We start from the raw sequence: 24,321 nt of genomic DNA on the forward strand, positions 1-24,321 counted from the left end.
TCATTAACTGCCTGATGCTGTCACCCGTCCCAGAAATAGAGCGCTGTTCTAATAATTCCCTTTCATTGTATTTCATAAAAGAACCTGTCCACAAAAGAACAGAAAAACCACCACCACCGTCCTTCACTGCGGGTCATTCGAGAAGCACCGGCATAGCCCATTTCCCCGCTTTTCCCCAAAACCACAGCCACATGAAAGAGCACAAATCATAACCATTTATTTCCTTTCAAATACGTCAGCCTTTGGCTCAAACAAAACCCTCATCGATTCTTCAGCACCGTGACTTCAGCATTCTGCTGCTCTGAGGTCACTGTGCAGACATTCGATTGCTGAGAATAACTCGGCCCATTTCTTCGGACCACAGAAGCCCTGAGTGACAAAGGGGCTCCCATCCCAGCCTGTGGAAGACTTCAGAGCAGGGTGAGCACCCTCTGACCACCGCGCGCTGAGTTGCCACCACCAGGCTTGGCAGACAGCACAGCACCCCTCTCCCCCGGGCCAGCCCCACGCCGGGACCCCTCTCCCCCGGGCCAGCCCCACATGAGGACCCCTCTCCCAGGGCCAGCCCCGCACCGGGACCCTCTCCCCGGGCCAGCCCCGCGCCGGGACCCCTCTCCCCGGGCCAGCCCCGCGCCGGGACCCTCTCCCCGGGCCAGCCCCGCGCCGGGACCCCTCTCCCCGGGGCCAGCAGTCTGCAAAGAATCTTTGGTTCCCCGGGAATCGCTCTTTCTCAAGCAGAGTCAAATCTGAACAACAACGTTGGCTCTACTCACGAGGTATTAACTGCCTCCAGCTCTTGACCACCTCCTTCCAAAGGCCCCTCAGACGCCCACGGAAGGGGCACACCAGCTGCACCCGGCCCACCCAAACCTGCGCGGGTCTAACCTGCAGCAGCCCCCCGGGCTGGGAAAGGCTAGCGCGCCCCTGGACGCACCCCAACCGCTGTCACACGAATGCTCTGAAAGTGGCGTTTGCAAACATCAGGGCCGTGGGTGGGCACCCGATCACCCACCTCCACCTGAAACTCGTTGCTGACGTAGCGGCCATTTAGCTCGGAGCAGACGAGCTTGAACTTCCGGTCGAGCAGGGACCTGCTGTGCCAGTTCCGATAGCGAAGGAGACGCAGCCCCTCCTCGTAGCTGGCCATGCTGTCCACACCTGCGGGGGCGGGTGAGAAGGCTGCCTGCTGGCCGGGGTCAAAGCCAGGGTCAAAGCCGGGGTCAGGGGAGCCGGAGTCGGGCCCGGGGGCGGCTGGACCAAGTGGGCACGTGTGTTGGCTTTCCAGTTGCGGGGAGAAGTGCGAGTGTGTGGGCACGTCTGCCCCTCTCTCGGGTGCCATCCCGAGCCTGACTTCTACCCCCTCGTAAGGACAGGAAGTAGGGCAATACCTGTACTTCCTGCCAGGAGAAGGCGAGCAGCCCATGCTGAGCCTCCAGGACTCGGACTCTCGCAGAGCTCAGAGAGGACAGGGGCAGGGCTGAGGCTCCCGCTCCGCCCCCAGCCTGGCCTTGGCCCGCTCACCCGTGAAGACCATGCCCAGGTCGGAGGCGCTCACTGCAATGCCCTTCTGCTGCAGGCGGGCCGTGTCCACCTCCAGGCTCTCCTGGGCCGGGTTCAGCTCGTCCCCGTCCACCGTGACCTCACAGGTATCCAGGTCGTGCACGATCTCCTCAGACACCAGCGACTCTTGGACTGCAAAAACAGACCAAGCACCCATAGCAGAGGCCGGGGAGCCCAGGCAGGCCGGTCACGCTGGGTGGCCTGCTGGCTGTCCTCGAGCTCACAGAGCCCTTTCAAAGACCGATGACAGAGGGACAAGAGAGGCCCTTTGCAGAATCGGGGTGCCTTCTGTGTCTGGGAGGACTGGCCCCCATGCAGCCAGCGGGAGCTGCATCGTCCGCTGCCATCGGCCCGGATCCTCTCAGCCTGCACAAGGGCAGCTCAGATCTGGACATCCCACTGGAAAAGGAGGAAAGGACTCTCCAGGTGGGCTTCCGAAGAGCACAATGAGCTCTTGACCGTGGGTCAGATTCCAGGAGCAGACCCGAGAATAACATTAAAACATCCAAATCTCAAAATCTCAGGAAAAAAGAACGCAGGAAGTTAGGTAGCAGCCGTGGGGTGTCAGCCGCCCGGGTTCAAGCCAAGGGGAGGCCGCTAGCCCGGCAGAGCTGTTACCTGTGGGGTCCTCATCCCCTTCCCCTTCAGGCTCCACTTCTCTCGTGATGGTGCTGATGATCCGAAGCTCAGGGAAAAGGAAAACCCCTTCTGGGCTTTCAAATTCGGAAGCCGCTCGAGCGAAATGGTGGATGCCACTGAGGCTGATCTTGGGCTCCTCGGGCTGCAGCACCATCACGTAGCCGTCCACCGGGGGCACGGAGATGCAGGCGGCCTCGTTGAAACACCTGCCGGCAAGCGATGGAGGAGGCAAGGGGCAGGGCTTTGAGAAGCGGTTCTGCAGGCCACACACGCAATGGCCCATGGATTCCCCAAGCCCCTGGGGGGACAGAGGTAGCGGCCGGGCCCAACACCCTTCACGGACACCGTCCATGCCCTCTGGTAACAAATGATGGCTGGGGTGTCTTAGAAACCTAAATATACACGTTTTCTTCTCAAGAGTTAGGAATCAGCACGTACTTGACCGTGCTGGTGATTCTGAGCCTTCGGATCCCCGGTGTGGGGAACTGCCTGGAGTTCAGGTAGGCAACGTGCTGCATGGCCTTATCCAGCTCCCCGATGTCGTCTCCCTCCAAGGTCAACGCCAACTGACTGGGGTTCGTATGGATCTGAAATCAGGCCAGAGGGGGAGAAAAAAAGGGTTGAAACTGCAAGAAGCTGAAACCACACACACTCTGGCAAAGAAAGAGGGTCAGCTGGGGATCGGTCTGAATTGGGGACCTGGGGAGGAAACCTCATGGAACTGCAGTGACGAGACCCTCTTGTTCAAGGGAAAACACCCAAGGTGCAAACGTATCTGTGGTATAAGAAATACGGGGGCGCCCGGCGGGCTCAGTCGGTGTAGTGCGTGACTCGACTGCGCGATTGTAGAGATTACTTAAAAACGGTAAAATCTTAAAAAGAAATACATATATATTTGGTCTCTATCCCCGGTTTCTGGCACGGAGACCCCCAAACGCTGGAAATTTCCTGAGTGACAGGAGCACCTTTTGTTACTCACAATAAGCCCCTTCCAAGCACAGCAGCATCTGTGTTAACGAGAGTGGCTTCTGGGCGGCTGAGGCGGTTTGGGATGGAGCTGGCCACCACAGAGCCCGTGTGACTCCAGGGCTGTCAGCCCCAACCCTGACCTCTGGCCAATGATTTAACCAGCTGTGCGTACCTGACAGAAGCTCCGTAAACACCCCTGAAGGACAGGGTCTGGGAGCTTCCCGTGTGTGGGAGGGTGGCGCTCCTGGGGCGGGGGGAGCTCCCTCCTCCCTCCCCACTTCCTTGCCTCCTGCAATGTCTCCATCTGGTTGTTCCTGAGTTGTATTCTTTATAATACACCAGCAGCAGTAAGCAAAGTGTTTTCTGCAGTTTCCTGAGTAGTTCAAGCAAATTACTGAAACCCAAAAGGGGGGGGATAACGGGGGCCCCTAACTTTGTAGCCAAGCTGGACAGAAGTGTGGGTAACCCAAGGGCCCGGCACCTGCACACAGCCTCTGCAGCAGGGGCAGTGTGGTGGCACCGAGCCCTCCTCTTCTGCGGGCTCTGTGCTAACTCCTGGGAGTCAGTGTCGGAAGTGAAGCGACTTGCAGGACATGTGGAGGTGCAGGTGTCTGGAGAGGTGGGGACTGGTTCCAGGGAACACCCCCCCCCCCACGTTTGGGGTCAGAGGTGTTGTGAGTAAACACATCAGTCCTTTGCCAGCAGCCTGCATGCCGGTGCTCGAGGAGGTCAGCAGGGCCATGCGAGGCAATGCCAAGGTTACCTCCACGCCTCTGCCGCTGTCTTCGGGGACCTGCAGGTCCAGCCCTTCTTTGCAGGTATAAAGACAGTCGATCACCTTCTTGTCAGCGAGTTTCCCGGAACGGACGGTCAGGCCGGCCAGGTTACCTCGGAAATACTGGGTCATGTGCAGCTCACCACCTTAGGGACACGGGGGGACAAAGCAGGCAGTTACGTGCACGGCCCGGGGCCTCCTGCTTCGCCTCACAATGCAGCGTTACCCGTGGTGACAGCTGGATGGAAGGACATGCGGGTTAGTTCGTACCAAATCCTGTTAGCCTTGCAATCTACATGGAAGCGCAATGGAGAAATTAAATTGTTTATGATCATGCACATGGCATGGAGAAAAGAGGTGGTGGGGGTCCCTCACCCAAAGCCCGGAAGCCAAGAGGTCCCAGGAGTGTCCCCACGCAACCGGCCACTTCCTGGAAAGGGTGGCCTACGCTGCCCCCATCACCCTGTGCACTGGTGACATTTTCCAGTAGCGCCAGCCTCCTGGGTCACTGCCTTCTCGATCAGCTGGGTCACGCTCTGGGCTGCTTTTTCTGACTGAGCACACTCGGGGACACATACAACCTTGGGAACGAACCCACACCGACAGGACTAGGAAGGTAAGAGGGACGCTTACTCCCCCAGCCTGCACATGAGAGGCCTTGTGTGGCTGCTACCTGGCTGAGTCCCATCGGGCCGGCCCCCACGACTGAGGATAGCTGGCAACTGATGGTGTTATAAGGAAAATGGAGACCCAGAAAGTGGCCCTTGATGGACTGTAGCCAAGAGCCCAAAGCAGGTGAAACGGAACTTATTCTCGCAATGACGAAGGAGACCCATGTCCACAGCATGTCTCGTTCCTGATAAGGACATTAGACACTATGAGCCATCACCAGGGACTGAAATTTCTAAGAAACGTTATGTCTAAAATTTAGTATTGGTCAGGACAGAGAATCTAGTAATGAGTCTCTTCCCGTCTTGTGGTTCAGCCACAGGGGAACCAGGAGGTGGCCTCCCTGATGTGACCTGTGAGATTTCAGCAGGGAGCCTCATGCAGTGGGATCAGGGTCAAATCTGATGGGGGGTGGGGGGAGGAGTCCCATCAGTGCAGTGCATTGATGAGTCATTTGCCCTCACTTCAACTGGGATCAGATTGGGCAAAAAAAAGGGTCAATCCCGTGAAGCAGTGGGGGGAGCATAATGCAAAGCAGCAGCTCAAATGGTTCTGGGACCAAAATGCAACTCGGGCATTTCATGCGAAACGTGGAATGAATTGATGTCTCGTCTTTAAATGAAACACAAGAGTGAACCGTAGGGAAAGATCCAGCAACCTGTTGAGGCCATAGGCACAGACTCGGTTTCATTGTCATTTTCAAATGCTGGATACTCTGTAGAAAAGCAAGACAAAGACAATAGAAAAGGACCAAGAGGTTAGGCTCTTCACATTGGAACTTGAAAATTAGTCTTGAAAAGCTACCTACTGAATATAAAACACAAAGGGAAGAATTCTTGTCTGGGCCCCTTGGGGACACCTCCCCTCCCCCAAGCAAGCTCTTACTCCCTCACCTTTTCCAACCCCCTGCTCCCTGCCTCTCCGCATTCTTCTTTTATCTTTGCACACCTGCCTTGCCAAAACCAGGCCCAATTCAAAACAGGACGAACAAAAGCATGTCCACTGAACTCCCATCTCTTCGGCCTGTGTTACTGGGTGGGGTATTCCAAAGAGGCTGCTCAGACCGACGGCAGAGACGTGCCAGATACAAATACAACCAAACCCTGGGCCCACAGCATTTCTCTCCCTAATAGGGAGGACACTTGTATAGACAAAATGGGACAGCACCAGTAAGCATCCAAAGCCTGGTATGTGTACGGTAAACATATAAAACTATGTGTTTTTTGAGCTCCAAACAAGTTCACTTTGGTCCAGACTTTAACCCCTAAGCCACAGAGAAATGAAGGCATTTTGACCCACTTTTTCTGAACAGAAAGGGAGAGTCTGGGGTTAAGGAACTCACCCAGAAATAGGTCGTCAGTCATCGGTGGTGGGCCCGGGGCCTCTAACCACTGATCCCTCTTGGCCCTGGCCCGGTGTTCTGACAGTAACAGCAGGCCAGGGAGGCCCAGGCCCAGCGACTGAGCACAGACTCTCCACTTTCCAGACTGTCGTGGGAGCACCCCACAGCCCACGGCACAGGCCCCCACGCCTGCCGTGCTGCAGCGGCACGGGGATGCGCTGGGGACAGGCCTGGCGTAAGCATCTGCGTTCCCATGATGCCTCCAGGTGCCTCCAGAACACCGTTAGGGATGACATTTCGGTCGATGGGCGGGAGGCTGCTGCTTACAGCATGGATCCTCCACCATGATGTGTAAGGGAAGTGGTTTCAAATCTAAAGGGAGGGGGCGCCTGGGTGGCTCAGTCGTTAAGCGACTGCCTTCGGCTCAGGTCACGATCCCGGAGTCCCGGGATCGAGTCCCACATCGGGCTCCCTGCTCGGCGGGGGGTCTGCTTCTTCCTCTGACCCTACCCCCTCTTGTGCTCTCTCTCTCACTCTCTCTCTCAAATAAATAAATAAATAAATAAAATCTTAAAAAAAAAAAAATCTAAAGGGAGGAAGGAGATCTTTCCCCCGGGTAACTACATTTTATAAACCATGTGTTTGGGAGCTTAGGTGTGTTTTCCTGGCTGAGGATCTTGAGAGGCTGAGGTAGAAAGAGATGAAGCTGATGGCCAGTGGGTGACAGACGCTTTGGCCCAAACAGGCCCCGGAGGCAGCCCAGAACAGGGGCTTTACTTGGACCCAAGCAGCAAAGCTCTTGGGTTTGCATTCATATTTTTATTCTTATTTTATTTTTTTATTTATTTTTTTATTCTTATTTTAAAACAACGTGAATTATTGTTTAATTTGGGAAGCAACTCTGGACTGAAATGTTAAGACTTAGCAACTAAGGGGATGCCTGGGTAGCTCAGTCGTTAAGCGTCTGCCTTCGGCTCAGGCCATGATCCCAGGGTCCTGGGATCGAGCCCCACATCGGGATCCCTCCTCCGCGGGAAGCCTGCTTCTCCCTCTCCCACTCCCCCCGCTCATGCTCTATCTCTCAAATAAAATCTTAAAAACAACAACAACAAAAAAATCGACTTAGCAACTAAAACAATTCCCACTTCCCTGTAATCTGTTCCTCGTTCCTTGGCCTCAAGTTCTACTTTCTCATAGATGAACCGTCCCCGAAATTAAATCTAGTAGGAGTCAGCTAAAGAGATTCACTCTAAAATGCTGTCTCAACCTTTTCAATTTAAAAGGATCCGCAGGAAAATGATGAAATTCAAAGTCTCCGCAATGAAAGCAACGCTGTCACGGGAATTAGGCTATTTGGTAAATTTCCCGCCGACCTCAAGGGACGATGTTTCCACAGGGAGAAAGAAATACCAAGAGGTCTGTTTGGCAGGTACAGGCAGTGAGGGCAACCCCATCGAGTGTGAGGATTCGTGTGTGAGGCCATGAGCCTCGCGGGGAGGCTGAGCGTCCTGCAAGCTCGGGCGGGAAAGATGACGTGCTTACTTCCACGGATTTCTGCAGGTTGGCTTTCCCTTCGGGTACGAATGTCACTACGAAGCACAGCCCTGGCTGTCACCGCTACTTTCCAGCATGTCGTGATGCTGCAGATACTACGAACCCTGTTACTACTTCCAGATTACGGCACTTACTAAACCTGCTGCCAGAGCTTGTTCAACATTTGTTAATAAAGCAGCACAGGTATTACCATCTCAAAACCGTCTTCTAGTACTTTGATAACTCTCTTTCCATTTCATTGGTTACTTTGGAAATCCTACGTATTTTGTTTCATAGATTAATATAAAATTATCCTGAGAAGGGGTGCCCATCAGATCACAGGCTCCCAGTGCACTGGCTTCAGGGGTTCAAATCCTGATGCCAAGATTAACTAGCGGGGTAACCCTGGGCTCTGAGCCTGTTTCTTCGGCTATAAAATGGGGCTAAAAACTGCTCTTTCCCCACACACTTACTGTTAAGGATTAGTGAGAGAACGCATATAAAGTAATCGGCACGCGGCCTGCCAGTCAGATAGTATGAATAAATGGTATTGTTGCTCTGGTGGTTGTCATATCCCATCCCTGGTCCTGCAGCAGAGACGTCCTGGGAGTCCCTTCAAGCACCGCTCCTGCTGGGTTAGCCCTCATTCAACGCTCTGGAAGAGTCCTCTGGGTCAAAGTACACTTACAGTTCTGTGCCTGATGGTCAGTTGCCGCCTCTCTGTTTTCGTGAACTTTTCAATAAACAGATTACTTTATAAAAACAATCCCTCAATTGCACTCTCCCTCCCAGGTTCCCAGAAGGGGCTGGTTGCTTTAGTCCTATAACACACCGTTAGTGAGTGCCCCAAAGTATGACGTCAGCAGTGTCCCCAGAAAGGCCATTCCCAGGAGAAGGGACAAAAAGATGAAGGACACGAGGGTGAGGGGTGAGACACTGAGATGAGCCTGCTTCCACCGCTAAGGCCGAGAGGCAGGATTTACTTCCCGAGACTGGGGAGAGGGCGCCAATGACCCTTACCTTGCCAGCAGGCCCCAACCACGAGCTGAGTTTCGATCTTGGATGGATGAAGCGGGTAATCTTCGGTCACAGAGAAGGGCTCATGAGAAACTCCGTCCACGTAGAGAGTCACGCTTGGGAATTCCACATTGAGGACGTAGTGATGCCACTCCTCATCACAGACCTACGAGAGGCCAGTGGAAAAACCAGAGCACGAAATGTCTACCTTCCCTCTCATCCAGAAACAACGAAAGCCATACAACTGGATACGGAGAGCAAGTCACCCATAAGGAATAATGTCTTCTGGAAAAGGAAACGATTTTTTAAAAACCTAACAACAAAATACATCTCACTCACTCAACCACATCTCACCCCAAAGGGCCAAAGCAACACTATCACCTCTAGGGCGTTCCAGACCAGAGGGCAGTGCTCACTCATCATGCGACAGGGCCTCAGAGTACGGAACTGCCCAATTCTCTTCTGCCAATAGTCTGACACCAGGAGATTCTGGTATCGGCAGGCTGGAGAGCCTGCCACTGAGCTGGCTTAGCCCGCCTACTGGCCATGCCTCCTTTTCTGGATCAAAATGAAAAACACCTCCCATCTCAAGATAAGGCATGCTGCAGCACATGTATCTTCTTTTTCAATTCAAAGGTGATGATCTAAGTAAACTGAGCATACAACTCAGAGGGCATGATAAATTAAACCGTGTTCCTTCCCCATCGTGAACGAGCATCTCTCTCGCGGCCAAGGGAAAGCGCTGGTCGGCAGCGCTCTCAGTCCGGCAAGGCCCCTTCAGTCTGGCACCCCCTCATCTTTGGCTTCAGAGGAAGAGGCAGGCACTCAAGAACAGAGACAGGCAGAGAAAGAGACGGAGTGGGATAAAGAAGTTTTTAAAAAGGTATTTCTAAATAAGCTTGCCTAATTTACACATTCTAAAAAACTGAACCGATGAGAACTTCAACAGACCAGAAACAACACAATAAATGAAGAAATTACCAAAGAATACCCCCCAGAAAAAAGCGACTGCTCCTGATGAGTTTATTACAGAAAAAATTCAAACCTCTAACACCGTGCACATGTCTATTTCATATGCGTAACAGATCAGTACATATATTGATTACATGAAACATTTTTAAATGAAGGAATTGCACAGCAATTCACTTTTGAGGCAGGTAATATCTTAATTTCAGCCTGTCTGTATTTAAAACAAGTTCTGTAGTATTAGCTCCTTCAGAAAGCAATTTCTATTGTCCCCCTAGTTTCTGGAGCATCAGCAGAATGACACTGTAATGGAAAATCCATTTGACTCTAGTCAAAAGTCCATGAGAGTATTCTGGGAAGACAGGGCTAGAATTGGCATAATTTTCGGATTTCCCTGAAAACTGGGTGAGCAGAATAGCAAAGCCCAAAGCCACAGACAACACCCACGATACTCCTTAGTCCAGCGCCCGGGTGCACTCTGAGATGCTCATAGGTGGAGAAAAGCAACAGGGCTCCAGGTCCGGGGGATATCAGAGGACGGTGAGACTGTATTTACTTGTTGAGATGCTTTATGATAACAGAAGGGGGAGGCAGAGCCCAGAAACTAGGAAAAAGGTCAGGCTACCCAACTCCCCCCACCCCGCATGAAAGTACAGGAAAAGGAATTTTATAAGAAAAATGAGGAGGGGAGAAAGCTCAATCCCCTATGAACTTTTTAAGAGAAAGAAAGAGAACTGCTGGAATAATATCCCTCCAGACCCCCTTTCAAGACACGCCGGCAACAAACATGAAAATGATCATGTACACACTAGAAACGTCAGGAAAGTGACACAACACATGAAAGAACATAGCTCCTGGGGGCGCCTGGGCGGCTCAGTCATTAAGCGTCTGCCTTCGGCTCAGGTTATGATCCCAGGGTCCGGGGACCAAGCCCCACATCGGGCTCCCTGCTCGGCGGGAGGCCTGCTTCTCCCTCTCCCACTCCCCCTGCTTGTGTTCCCTCTCTCGCTGTGTCTCTCTCTGTCAAATAAATAAATAAAATCTTTAAGGAAAAAAAAAAAGAACGTAGCTCCTAACTACAGCAACTCTGACAAGAGCTGACAAAACAGGAATGACTCGGATAGAAAGTGCCAGATACAGAAAATAGGTAAGGAATACCAACCAAAGGCGACGGGTCCCCAGGGAAGAAAAGCACAATGATGAGGGGGGCGTGCTAAGAACTGTTCACAACAACATCAAAAACTTGCCTGAAATACCAAACGGCTTCAACTATATACTAAAAAAGGGCATACCACATATCTGGGAAAACAGACCCAAAACAATCACGATGTAGGCATAAAATTAACTGGCTTCAAAAAAGAGAAGAATCCTTTGGTCACCCAAACGAAAGGACCAAGTGTTTTACAAGGGAAAGAAGACCGGATGGCCATCAGACGACCAGCAGCATCTTATGTCGGAAGACAATAGACAGAGAGATCCTCTGTTCTTGTAAATCCTAAATGGGAGCCAGAGATTTTATATCCAGCCAAACTGACCTTCCATGTAAAGGCCACAGACACACTATTAAACATGGAGGAACTCAGGCTGTTCCCATGACTCCCTCCTGAGGACACACGCCCCACAACACAGATGATGGAGACAGAGTGAGCACGAATGGCTCCTTACATCACAGAAACAGAAACAACCAGACACAGAGCCTAAAGGGACCAGGAACATGCAAACCCGAGCCTGATCAAGCCTCAAGGCCACATTACTGATTTACAGGCTGTAAGGAAGAGAACGGAATATATGGCCCCACAGGGATGCAACCAGCCAAATCTACACTATGGGAAACTCTGTGGGACAAACGGCCTGATTTTGTCATCAAATAAATTACAGGAGAGAAGGGAAAAATTTACAGATTATAAAATAAACTCAACCAGTCACCATGTACGGCCCCTTATTTGGATCCTGATTCAAACAGATTATAAACGTAGAAATATTTATGAGACAGGGGCCTGGGTGGTTCAGTCAGTTGGACGTCTGCCTTCTGCTTGGGGTGTGATCTCGGGATCCTGGGGTGGAGCCCTGTGTCAGGCTCCCTGCTCGACGGGGAGTGTTCTCCTTTTCCCTCTACTCCTCCCCCCAACTCATGCTCTGTCTCTCAAATAAATTAAAAAAAAAAAAAATTTACGAGACAATCGGAAACTTGAGCACTGGCTAGATATCTGACGATATTAAGGAATTGTTAATTTTTTTGAGAGTGAGAGAGAGCGTGCACACGCGCACAAGCAGAGGGAGAGAATCTCAAGCAGACTCCATGCTGAGCGTGGAGCCTGATGCGGGGCTCGATCTCATGACCCTGAGATCATGACCTGACTTGAAATCAAGAGTTGGATGCTTACCTGATTGAGCCACCCAGGCACCCTGTTAATTTCTTTAAGACGTGAAAAAGTATTATGATTATGTTTATCTTTTAGACACACATATTGCATTATCTCCACAGAGAATGAAACGCCACATCTGGGATTTACCTCGAGGAGCTAACGACAATCATTGATAATGAAACCTGATTGGCCGAGTGTTAACTGTTGAAGCTAGATGTGGGGTTGTTCTTTACACTAATCTGTCTGCTTTTACGTATCTCTGAAATTTCCCATAGTGAGGTTTTTTTTTTTAAATGTTATCAGAAGAAACTAAACACATAAATATAGACTATGGTTATTATAAAAGAACTGTGCCTATGAACTCTACGTACACTGCAAAAAAGCTTTCTCTGGACTGTACCTTTCTTTAGTTTCTTGAAAAACTGTATATATAAAAGTTTCTGAGACCGAGTCTCTATGTAAATGAAAATGACACAGTAAGAGATGGATGCTGCTACCGCTGGACAATCGCTTCGTCTTCGCACTACCACACACGGTCTTCCTCTCCCGTTTATGCTGGCACATACCCCTCTATCCTGTATGTGTCGTGGACGATGCTGTATTCCAGCAACTATGGGAGCATATTTGTCAGCCCTGGCCCACCAACTCCATGAGACAGAACTAAGCTCAGGCCACGGGTTTCCATCTTGACCCAACCAGAAATCAAGAGGAGAAATGATCCGCTGTGATTTTAATGGAGGGGCCTCAATTCACAGCGTCCCCTTGTTTCCTGTAACACATCGGTTTTTCTCACGTGATACTTGCTTTTTATCACAGAAATTATTGGGAAGGCGACTTTGCAGAGACAGGCTATCATCAAAAGGGATATAACGCGACCTCATGTCGAAACTGTGAACTGCCTCCAGCTAGTAGCTTGTGTGGGTTCTGAAAGATGTCGAGATTGCTGGCTCCGTGACAATTTAAAATATCCCGTGGCACCCCCGAATTTGCAGAGGCCCCCAGGGGAGCCAAGGCTTTAAGTAATGAATAAACCAATACAAGGACCTCAAGCCCAATTTTTAAGCAAGCGCTGCTTATTTCAATAAATTACAACACAGTATTTTTAATTTAAAAGCCTATAATTTCTTTATATTAATACTGGATATATAAAATACACACTTATGAAATGAAAAACTGAGGTTTTCAGTGGAAAGGAGTTCAAAGGATTTAATTTGCTATACTATCACCCACAGGTAATATAATAAATATAATAAAGTTTTTCTGAAGTGTCATCAGAAGAAACTAAACATGGTTACTGTGCCTAAAATGTCTACGTAGGTTGCAAAAAGTTTTTTATATTTTTATATTTATTCATAAATATAAATATACAGTGCCCATAAACTGCCCATAAGTAGCTGGTCCTGTGTAAAGTTGCAGCACCTAGTTAGAGTCTCTGAAAGATCAGAATCAGAATCAGCGAGTTTTCCGGGCACGTACCTGATTCAACTTCCAGTGGAATTCCGCAGGTTTGTATTTCTTCTCTTCCGAAGGATCCTGGCGAAGGAGGAAAATAAGCCGGCAGCCATGGACATAGAGTGAATAATGGTGTCGGTTCATGTCTGCAGAAAGAAATCCTACTGGTAAACTGCCAACTTAAGACCCAAAGGAGAAGTAAAGGCCATCTCCTTAATGGATTCTGAAGACACGGTTTTATCAGCATAAGTGAACTCTCCAGTTGGGCCAAGGCAGAACTTAGAAACAAACACACTTGGGTTTCACTGCGACGTGGGACCCAATTCACTGAGTAAAACTAACAACCAAATACCAGTGCAGTATCTTGAGGACAGAGCGCCCTGGCCCAGAGCACAGAACGCTGTGTGTCGCCAACCAGCCTGTGGGAGCCTCTGGGGGAAGTCAGGAGCCCCGCCTCCAGCAACCACTGCGGGGGTCACTCGAGTACGACGGGCGCCAGGACGGCAAATTGACTTACCGGTTTTGTCTGAACTACAGAGAATCGTCTCCTTCTTCCTGCCAAAAGGCCCGTGCCTCATCCACACAGAAATGGTAAAAGGCTCTTTCGGGTTGACCGAGACAACACCATCGGGGATCCTCACTGCCTGTGTGCCATTGAACTCGAAGACCTGGTCACTGTCGTGGCCATTGTCAGTGGGGAGGCCCACAGTCCAGTTCAAGGACCCGCTCGGGGAAGGGAGCAGCTCAGCAGTGCCAGACGCAGCACCTAGGCCAACACAGTAACGTTTAACACACTTTATGTGAAGGGCTTAAAAGGCATAGTTTCAAAGCCACACTAAGGCTACATCCTTATCTTATACAATCGGCTAGTCCCAGTTTACATTCCCTCAAAAATAACGGTTTTGATAAAAAAAAAAAATCATAAATAGTAACTGTGAATATTTTTAAAAAAGGAAAAAAGGAAGAAAGCCTTACTTGCAATCCCACCCAAATATATCCACTATTAACATCTGCATATAAACACTTCCATTCTTTTCTTTATGAGTATATACATATTATAAAAATGGAGTCTAGTAACGTACATACATACATGCACCCCCATTAATATTCTTCTGTGTAATTTTACATGTCTGAAAGGCATTTCATTGCACAGATATGCTGTGATTTAATTAGGTCTCCCTAGTGAACACTGAGGTTGTCCCCACTTTTTTCTATGACAAACCTTGCCTTTATGAGGACCTCTGTGTGTGACTCCATCATTATTCCCTTAACATAAAGTCCTACAGATGGAATCAGTAAGCCAAAGAACATGAAACAAATTTTCCAAATGCCGTTATACACTGCCAAGCTCAATTTTCTTTTAAATGTGTCCACAGAAGAAGGCTGCGCTCCCCCAGTCACCTGGTCCTTCCCTGTTCCTCGGAGCCACGTGACCTAACATAAAACCTCAGTCAGATGTGAGCGCCTGCCACTTCCTAAAAATGTGAACCTACCCTCCTCCAGTCACAGTTCATTCCTCAGTAAAAATGAGGTCAACACCACCTCCTTGTAGGCCTGATGGGCACATATGGAAACTCAGGGCATGCAGTAGGCACTCACATATGAAATTCTTCCATTCTTCCTGACTTTAAACTGTTCTGAGAAAATGTTCATTTAATACCTTAAAAAATCATGGCACTGGAGAGAGAAAATGAGTTTTAAACATTATACTTAAATATGTATGGGGCGCCTGGGTGGCTCAGTCAGTTAAGCGTCTGCCTTCGGCTCAGGTCATGATCCTGGGGTCCTGGGATCGAGCCCCGCATTGGGCTCCCTGCTCGGCGGGCAGCCTGCTTCTCTCTCTCCCTCTGCCCCTACTCACACATAGTTTAAAACAGAATATGTCCCAGTCCTCTTAACTATATATATAAGTACATGAATATTTGGACTCAGAGTCATGCAAAACCAGAGTATATTCATCATAGGGATAAGCTAGCAGAGAATATACTTTTTTGTTTTTGCTTATTCCAGTTTTGTAAGAAGTCCTCAATCTGCTGGCTGTGATCAGGCTGGTGGAAAGACAGGCAAGCATGGGTGAACGCCTGCTGCACAGCGGACACTGAGTAGCTCTTGAAGCACAAAATACCCTCAGATCATGAAGAGCTCATTCAAGTTACGGGTATCTTGTCACTGGTGAAATGAAACATTTTTCCTCAGCAGTTTCCACGCCAGGCATCCACACCTCACCTCTACCTCATTTAGATAAACAAGAAAAATGTCCACAACTGATGGTGAAGACAGAGCTCGAGGCTTTGATCAGATTTGTAACCACTGGTCTCCTGACTTCACGTAATGTTTGTGGTAAAAAGAATCTGCTGAGACTCGAAATTAGATGGGACTATTCTTAGTTTTGATTTTCTATCTCATGTTTGCCATAAGCTATTGCATTACCTATGTTTTTTTCTTCAGTCCTGAGATAAACATCTCATTTCCTTTCAAACTCACTCCACTTACATAATCCCTCTTTTGAGGATTCCCTAGGTTAGAGAAATACTTTCTTCCAATCACTAGTTCTTAAAATGCACATGCACGTAACATTTTGAACAGACTGTTAGGGGTTTATGAACCTCCTAAAGCCCAAAGTATGAAAATTAGCCAGGAAGGCAGTAATGGCCACTTCAGATGAAGAGTCCAAGTCTGTTTCAATGTCTGATTCTAACCAGTGACACATGCACACATTCCCTTCCATTTGAGAGGGGGTCTCTCGCCTTCCCTGAAGACCACCGGGCCCCCTTACCACACAGTTGGTGAAGGGACTTCTCAGAATAGGTGTCCCGGTCACAGCCTTTCCCGATGTGGCCGGTCTCTAGCTCCACCGTCGCCTGCACCGAGGCCACGGATTCATCACATGTCTCCAGGTGGACACTGGGGAAGAGGGCCAGAGGGCCCATGCCAGGCTCATACTCGATCCTATTGTTCCACCCTGGATCAGTCCACAAACCCGGGTGGGGAGAAAGGAGGAAAACTCATACTTTAGTTTTCTCTGGTAGATGGAGTTTAAGAGTAGTGCGAGAGCAGAAAGGAGAACGAAGCTCACCTTGCCACCCCGGGGTGCAGGTGGGCTTGATGCTGACCTTCACCAAGACATCTTCGGCTGCTCTCCGCTTCCCGCAGTCATAGGCGGTGACCGTCAGCTTGTACTGGTGCTCCTTCCCGTAGTTTAGCTTCTCTGTGTTTTTTATATAACCTTCCAGAGGGGCAGAACAACAGTGAGAACGCAGAGCCGGACTGAGACACCAAGTTCACGAGCTTCAAGCGTCATAAACACTGATGGCGAAATAAAACCTCGGCTGGAGATAATTAACACTCGGTCTGGCTGTCCCGAGCTTGAACACACACTAAGTCCACCTTTAAGGACTGTTCCAACAGAAGGAACGAGACTAGACAATTCAACCTTCATTTATTCTTATGGTCTTTCTTTTTTGGTTTTATGTATTTGTTTTAAGATTAAGTAGTTCACATGTAAGAGGACAAAGAAAACAAAATAACTCAAGTAATTCAAATACGAAATACAAGATCAAGCTGCACTAAGTATTTCTTATTAAAAGATTTACTTTGTGTGTGTGTGTGTGTGTGTGTGTGTCAGACAGGCAGAGATTTCCTACCCCCACCCACCAGAACAGGAGCCTGCTTTTTGAATCTGAGTGCAGATGTCTGCAAAGAGTCTGCAATGTCCGTGATTTCCTTAGAAGATTCTGGACTGGGCATCAACCACAGAGACACTGTGTCACCATCAAGAAGCCATAACCTAATAAAGAAGCGGAGTTTAGCATGAGTTCGTTCAGCTCAGTGACGAAGGACGGGAGGATCTGGCAGGAAGGCATAAGCCTTCACGTTCCAGATGAGGCAGAAGATCCAAATCTAACAACAGAAAACAGACCAACCGAAGGTCAGTCTTTTTGGGTGCACACTGATGGAAAGGTGAGAAGGTACGGATTAAAAACATGTTAAGTGGGGGATGTTTTAGACCTTGGTGGGAGAGGAAAAAGAAGGGTGCAACTTCAGGTGTCAGGAGCAAGGCTTTCAGGAGACACACACACCCCATCAGGGCTCTCTGCTATGGACTGAAGGCTTGTGTTCCCCCAAATCCCTACGCTTAAGTCCTAACACCCAATGTGATGTTGTTACAAGGAGGTCCTCCTTGGGGAGGAACTTAGGTTTAGGTGAGGTCGTGAGGGTGGGCCCCACACTGGGATCCCAGAGGGCTCTCTCTCTCCCCACCACGTGAGGAAGCAGCGGAAAGACCTCCTGTGAATCAGGCCTCAGGCCTCATGAGACACCGAATCTGCCAGCACCTCGATCCTGGTCTCCCAGCCTCCAGAACCATGCGAAGTTAAGCGTCTTGTGGGACTTTGTTACAGCCGCCTGAAGGGACGGACGAAGATGGTCTCGAATCTGAGTCTCGCCCGTGTGCAGACCTGTCCACGGACCGTCGCCCCGGTAATGAAGGCTTGCTCCTCTGACTTACCGTCTTTGTCGATGGCGAACGGCACATCTGGAGTGACGATTTCATAGCTGCAAATCTGGCTGAACTGAGGGGAGCAATCTGCGTCCACGGCCTCCACCCGCAAGATGCTGTCATACTGTTTGCCCTCGATGACGGTTGCCTTGTAGGACTTCTCCTTGAACACCGGTGCGTATTCGTTCACATCGTTCACCTGAATATGGACAGTTGCCCTGAAAGAAGAAAAAGAAAAAAAGCTGTATGTTTGGTTTGTTTTTTTTCCCCAGAGCATAGCAATTCTGCCCTGGTTTTAAATTTCTTTTTGCTACTATCTTGTTTCATGAAGATCAAATGATGGAGATCAAAATTAAACAAGTCATTGTTTTTACTTTAGCGTGGAGACGACTTTAGAAAGTTAAAATAGGAATTTGAGTTGATTCTTCCAGGTCCTAAGAGTCAGGCGGCTGGTTTAAAAAAAAAAAAAAACAAGGGGGCGCCTGGATGGCTCAGTCGTTAAGCGTCTGCCTTCGGCTCAGGTCATGGTCTCAGGGTCCTGGGATCGAGCCCCAAATCCAGCTCCCTGCTCAGCAGAGAGCCTGCTTCTCCCTCTCCCTCTGCTGCTCCCCCTGCTTGTGCTTGTTCTCTGTGTCTCTCTCTGCCAAATAAATAAATAATCTTAAAAAAAATTTTTTTTTAATTAAAAAAGTTAAAAAAAAAGAAAAAAGGGGCAGTAGTATAAAACAAAAGAGACTTGGGGTTGTCTTGACAGTATGGGACAGGGCATGCAGAAGGGGGATAAACTAGGTAAGACGAAATTAGAGCCCAAGGAAGAAGCGGTAAGACATAGAAGATGGGAAACATGGACGGGGAGTCTGACTAAGAGCATGGAAACAAGTTCTGTCCCACTTCTAAGGAACCGAGACCACTAGCAACCCATTGTTACCCATCCCCCACTACTGATCCAACCAACGAAGGACCTCAACATGACCTCAACGTTCCCCTCCTAGCAGACCCCTTGCTGCCACGTTCCACCTCCCCAGCTCGGGCAAGAGGCAACAAAGGTGCCATCAGACGCGGCTGCAAAGAGAGGAAACAGTCAGTCTCAAGGGCTATTGATCAGGGCGTGTTTCTGACTCAGACAAGATCTCTGACTGAAGTAATGCCTTTTTCAAGGACAACAGTAATGTCACACCGTGCGAAAGGGATGAGGAGAGATTCACTGGCTCTCAGCACCCGAGTGTTCACCAAGACCCTCCACACCCAAGGTGGAGCATCCTCCTGACCCAGCACAGTGGGTCACGTGCTATCGTCCCCTGAGTGCCCCTCTCCCCTTAGCCCAGGTGCTAAGTAAAAACTGAGACTCAACAAAACGAAATTTGCCTAATGCCGAAGGGATAGCAAGTGGTGGAGAAAACACTGGATTCTGGGACGCCTGGGTGGCTGAGTCGGTTAAGCATCTGCCTTCGGCTCCGGTCATGATCCCAGAGTTCTGGGATCGAGCCCCGCATCGGGCTCCTTGCTCTGCGGGGAGTCTGCTTCTCCCTCTGCCTCTGCCTGCAGCTCCCCCTGCTTGTGCTCTCTGTGTCAAATAAATAAATAAAATCTTAAAAAAAAAAAAAGTATATGCTGCTGGATTAAGCGTTAAAAAAGAAAGAAAGTAAAGACTGGATTCTATCTAAATCTAGGTCTTGTCCAGAGTCCCGTCGGTTACACCAGTAGTTCTCAGCCGGCAGAAAGGACAGGGACACAGCCAGGAGGGGGACGCAGCACTCAGCCTGCTCCCACCAGCAGGAAGGAATTCTACACCCTTAGAATTCACAGAAAAGGAGCGACTGGGTGGCTCAGTCGTTAAGCATCTGCCTTCGGCCAGGGTCCTGGGATGGAGCCCCGCATCGGGCTCCCTGCTTGGCAGGAAGTCTGCTTCTCCCTCTCCCACTCCCCCTGCTAGTTCCCTCTCTCGCTTATGTGTTTCTCTCTGTCAAATAAATAATAAAATCTTAAAAAAAAAGAATTCACAGAAAAAAGAAACCTAACAACAAAATACCTCCCTCGGGAAAAAGTGGGCTTTTCCAATTTTCATTGCAGGGCCTTAGTGTCTTTAACAGAGTATTTGGTGGGATAAAATTACTCATTCATTTATTTATTCAACATCTAATGCTGTGGGGTAAACAGACAGGATTCCTGCCCTCAAAGAGCTTATAGTGTCATAGGGGACAACCCAGAAATATCTTCTGCCTCATCTTTAAAAACACAGAGCCTTGGGGGGCACCTGGGAGGCTCAGTTGGTTAAGCATCTGTCTTTGACTCAGGGGTCCTGGGACTGAGCCCCATACTGAGCTCCCTGCTCAATGGGGAGTCTGCTTCCCCCTCTCCCTCTACCCCCTGCCCCAGCTTATGCTCTCTCTCTTTTTCTGTCTCTGTCCCAATTAAATAAATAAAAATAAAATCTTAAAAAAAAAAGAAAAGAGTCTTGGGGACAGGGACAATGGTCACTATTGCCTTCCGAACACACCCGCCCTCTGCCCAGCTTACTTACTTATGAGACTTTTTTACATTGGTGCCGTCCGGCCCCTTGCCGCAGTCATAGGCCTGGATGGTGAATGTGTAGTCTTTCTGCAGCTCACAGTCCAGTTTCTCTTTTGAGCGAATGATTCCCTCGCCAGTGGACTTATCCACTACCACTGCATCAAAGGGGACATTCTGCCCGTGAATTTTAAATCCACAGATCTCACCTAGGGAGTCAAAGCAGCGCAGGTTAGAATTTCTGCGCCGTGCATCTGCACATACCCCCTTCCTCCCCTCCCCGGCCCCACGCCCCCAAAAAGAAAAGAAACGACAACAGTTCAGCAGCCAGGGGTTTAGAGGGTCTGTGGACAAAGCAAGGGCACTGTGCTTTGACAGGGATAAGTTCTGGGGCTTTAGTAAAAAGAAGCATGTTCTGGCTTTCCAAGCAACTTGCTTAACTTTGCATCCATTCATGCAGGAGTACAAAAGAGAAAAAGAGAAAATATAGACAGGCATTTCACAGGAGTACTTAAGATAGCTCCAGGGTAAAAGCAGTGTCATTAGCAAACAGCCGTGGCCTGAGAACACGGAGAGCTGTGCCCAGCTACTGGGGACAGCTGGGCAGCGATTTTGATTTGGACCAGAGAGAAGGCTAAAATGCAGTTAAGTGTCGAGAAGAGAAGTGTGACGTCATAGGTTCAACACCATAATTACAGAAATTCTGTCAAAAAAAAAAAAAAAAGAAAGAAAAATCAAAAGAAACAAGTCTTCCTGTGCAATGAGCCTGGCTAAAATTAGGGAATCAAAACAAACTACTGAATGAGAAAGGTAGAAATACCAACTTCTCAGGCATCCATTTCAACAACTATAGTCCACTATTAAGATCGGTTCTGTCACGGGCAGGGATTGGCTAGACTTGCCTTTGTTGCCAACACTAGACTACCAGACCTGGAAAAGAAGCCTGCCTGGGGACATCAGTACATCTAAGTTGGCTCACAAGCTAAATTAGGGGTGAAAATCTAGGTTTCCATTCTTGCCTGTGGGAGAACAAACAAAAATGTTTTGATATACATAACTTCAGAAAAATGTATTTCACATAAAAATAAGACTGCCCTCTTCCAAAATTACAACTCACAGAAAACGGTTACAAAGTGAATCTCTGAAGTTCAATTGAGAAAAAAAATGTACAGTATTATCCATACAGTTCAAATGGATGTCTGATTTCCAGATATTTCTAACCAAGGGTTTGGTTACATAGAATTTCCATCAACATATTTAAAAATAGAAACAAAGTAGGAGAATAAATCAGGGTAAAAGAGCATGACAGTTTCTTCTGTTTAAGGGCTGATTCCCAATTTTATAAACAAGGTTAGTGGGTTAATATTCATAAGAGGGATAGAAAGAACCCTTTATCACCTTCTTTGGTGACTGTCACCTCAAAACTCTCTAAAGGGAGAAAAGACAAACCCATGTCAGTAACGCAGGAAAGAATAAAGATGGAACAATAAGGAAAAAAGTCAAAGATGCACATATTACATAGAAAAGCTTGACATAATTCAACAATCAGCTCAGTAGCCACTTGCTAGAATCGCTCCAGAGAACTGGATCTTCAGGAGCACAAATGTCTCTGAACCCAACACCATAAACCACTACGTAATGTTGAAATTACACCAACCTGGAGGTGAAATCTACTATAAAATTTCCTAACACCCCTCAGGTGCCATTTGGACCATTTTTAATGACCACTTTCACGGTAACAGTTAATAAGTAAACCTATTTGTTATTTTACAGTTTTCAGATTTTTCATTTTCAAACTGAGTTCTTGTGGCTCAATTCTGGTAACATTCAACCCAGTAGGAGATTTGATGAAACAAAAAACAAACATTTGGGGACCAGAGGGTTTTAATTCTCTGTTCTTGAGTGGGAGAAATAACCACGTTTTCTAATCTAAAGGACCCAACCAAGGCAACGCACATAAACCCCTTGTCTAACGGAGTATCTGCTTGAATGTGAACTGAAACCAGGTTCAATCCTAACTGCAGGGATGCCACAATGACCGTGGCTTTTAGTGAAAACACTGTTCTCCAAAGTCAACAGAAGTGATGCTTGCTCACCCCCCAACCAGGGCTGCTACAGAGGAGTGCCACCACGCAGAGGTCAGGAGGTCAGGAGCCCCGCTGCCTCTTCAGGACAGAGCCAGCCTCACTGGGGCATCTTCTCTGCCCCAAAGGCAACGTACCCACTTTCTCCTGCTTTCTAATGGTTTTACCATATAATTTGTATATCCCTGAACAATGTTTCATTTTGCTTGTTTTTGAGGTTTGAAAAATGGTATCACAGGGTGTGCAATTTCTGTGACTTGCTTTTTTGTTGTTGTTTTAAAGTTTATTTATTCATTTTTTCTTTTCATTTTAAGTAGGCTCCATGCTGGGCGGGAGCCTACTTAAAATGCAGGGCTCGAACTCACGACCCCGAGATCAAGACCTAGGCTGAGATCAAGACTCGGACGCCTAACTGACTGAACCACCCAGACACCCCTACTTTATTTTATTTTATTATTTATTATTTTTTTTTTTACCCCTACTTTATTTTTTTAAGTAGGCTCCGTGCCCACCATGGGGTCTGAACTCACAACCTCGTGATCGAGAGTTGCGTGCTCCACCGACTGAGCGAGCCAGATGCCCCATGACTTGCGTTTTCACTCAACCTTATGCATCTAAGATTCATTCATCCCTGTTGGCAGATACAGAATACAGTTTATTTCTTTTCACTACTACATTCGGCGAGAATCCAAGGAGTTAGAGCAGCTAAAGTGCTTAGAACACGGCCTGGCTTAAAGAAAGCACTCAACAAATGTCTGCAACTACTCTAAGTATTTTCCACTGTGTGAGTGCACCATCATTCCCGTTTTCTGCGACGGACAACGCTGTGATAGGTATTTCTAAACGTGATTTCTGCTGCACGTCTGCAGTCACTGCAGGCCCTGTACTGCCCAAAACTAGAGCCACTAGCCCACATGCGCTGTTTAAAATTAAACTAAAATTCGGGCACCTGGGTGGCTCAGTTGGTTAAGCGACTGCCTTCGGCTCAGGTCATGATCCTGGAGTCCCTGGATCGAGTCCCACATCGGGCTCCCTGCTCTGCAGGGAGTCTGCTTCTCCCTCCGACCCTCCCCCCTCTCATGTGCTCTCTCTCATTCTCTCTCTCTCAAATAAATAAATAAAATCTTTAAAAAAAAAATTTAAACTAAAATTCATATTAAAATTGAATAATATTGGGGCACCTGCGTGGCTCAGTTGGTTAAGCATCCACCCTCGGCTCAGGTCATGATCTCAGGGTCCTGGGATCAAGTCCCACATCGGGCTCCCTGCTCAGCAGGGAGTCTGCTTCTCCCTCTCCCTCTGCCCCTCCCCCCAACTCGTGCTTACTCAAATAAATAAATAAAATATTTTTTAAAAATTGAATAATATTAAAAATCAGTTCCTCAGCGCCCTGGCTGCCACACCGCGGGTGCTCAGTAGCCACACATGAGGAGTAACTACTGAGTGTGGGATGCAGACACAGAACATCTCTGTCACCACAGCAAGTTCTACTGGACAGAGCTGCTCAGAATCCGGGCAGACAAACTATGGCCTGCACACCAAATCCAGCCTCTGTGTGTTCTCGAATAGCCTGGAAGCTAAGAGTGGTTTTTACTTTTTAAAATATTACTTTGTAATATTTAACCGACTGGGTGGCTCAGTCGGTTAAGCTGCCTTCAGCTCAGGTCATGATCCCAGGGTCCTGGGATCGAGCCCCGCATCGGGCTCCCTCTTGGCGGGAAGCCCGTTTCTCCCTCTCCCTCTGTCTGCCGCTCTGCCTACCTGTGCTCGCTCTCTCTTTGTTAAATAAATAAAAATCGTTAAAAACAAACAAAAATATTACTTTGTGACAAAAGTAAATTGTTTAAAATTCAAAGTTCAGTGTCCATAAGTAATGTTTTACTGGAATGTAGACGTGCTCTTTATTTCTGTATGGTCTACGGCTGCTTTTCCACTATAGTGGC

At 48.4% G+C, this 24,321-nt stretch overlaps 1 protein-coding gene across 4 annotated transcripts in view; it reads right to left on the bottom strand.

Annotated features, from left to right (window-relative positions):
- The window catches only part of CLSTN1 (calsyntenin 1), a 72,784-nt gene that overhangs the window by 2,824 nt on the left and 45,639 nt on the right, over positions 1-24,321 (bottom strand). The window contains exons 3-16 of one of the 4 annotated variants that reach the window (XM_081816883.1): positions 21,693-21,722; positions 20,308-20,503; positions 17,796-18,004; positions 16,365-16,514; positions 16,065-16,250; positions 13,806-14,054; positions 13,313-13,434; positions 8,508-8,670; positions 5,271-5,327; positions 3,932-4,089; positions 2,638-2,786; positions 2,179-2,405; positions 1,522-1,692; positions 1,013-1,158 (exon numbers count right to left, since the gene is read on the bottom strand). In XM_081816883.1, coding sequence (XP_081673009.1) covers positions 1,013-1,158; positions 1,522-1,692; positions 2,179-2,405; positions 2,638-2,786; positions 3,932-4,089; positions 5,271-5,327; positions 8,508-8,670; positions 13,313-13,434; positions 13,806-14,054; positions 16,065-16,250; positions 16,365-16,514; positions 17,796-18,004; positions 20,308-20,503; positions 21,693-21,722 — 2,213 coding nt within the window. The remainder of the gene's footprint in view (positions 1-1,012; positions 1,159-1,521; positions 1,693-2,178; positions 2,406-2,637; positions 2,787-3,931; positions 4,090-5,270; positions 5,328-8,507; positions 8,671-13,312; positions 13,435-13,805; positions 14,055-16,064; positions 16,251-16,364; positions 16,515-17,795; positions 18,005-20,307; positions 20,504-21,692; positions 21,723-24,321) is intronic. The other 3 variants (XM_081816881.1, XM_081816880.1, XM_081816882.1) reach the window with 3 other exon arrangements.

This window comes from Leptonychotes weddellii, chromosome 4 (genome assembly GCF_054177405.1).
Source record: "Leptonychotes weddellii isolate Sample4059 chromosome 4, ASM5417740v2, whole genome shotgun sequence".
Taxonomy (NCBI): Eukaryota; Metazoa; Chordata; class Mammalia; order Carnivora; family Phocidae; genus Leptonychotes; species Leptonychotes weddellii.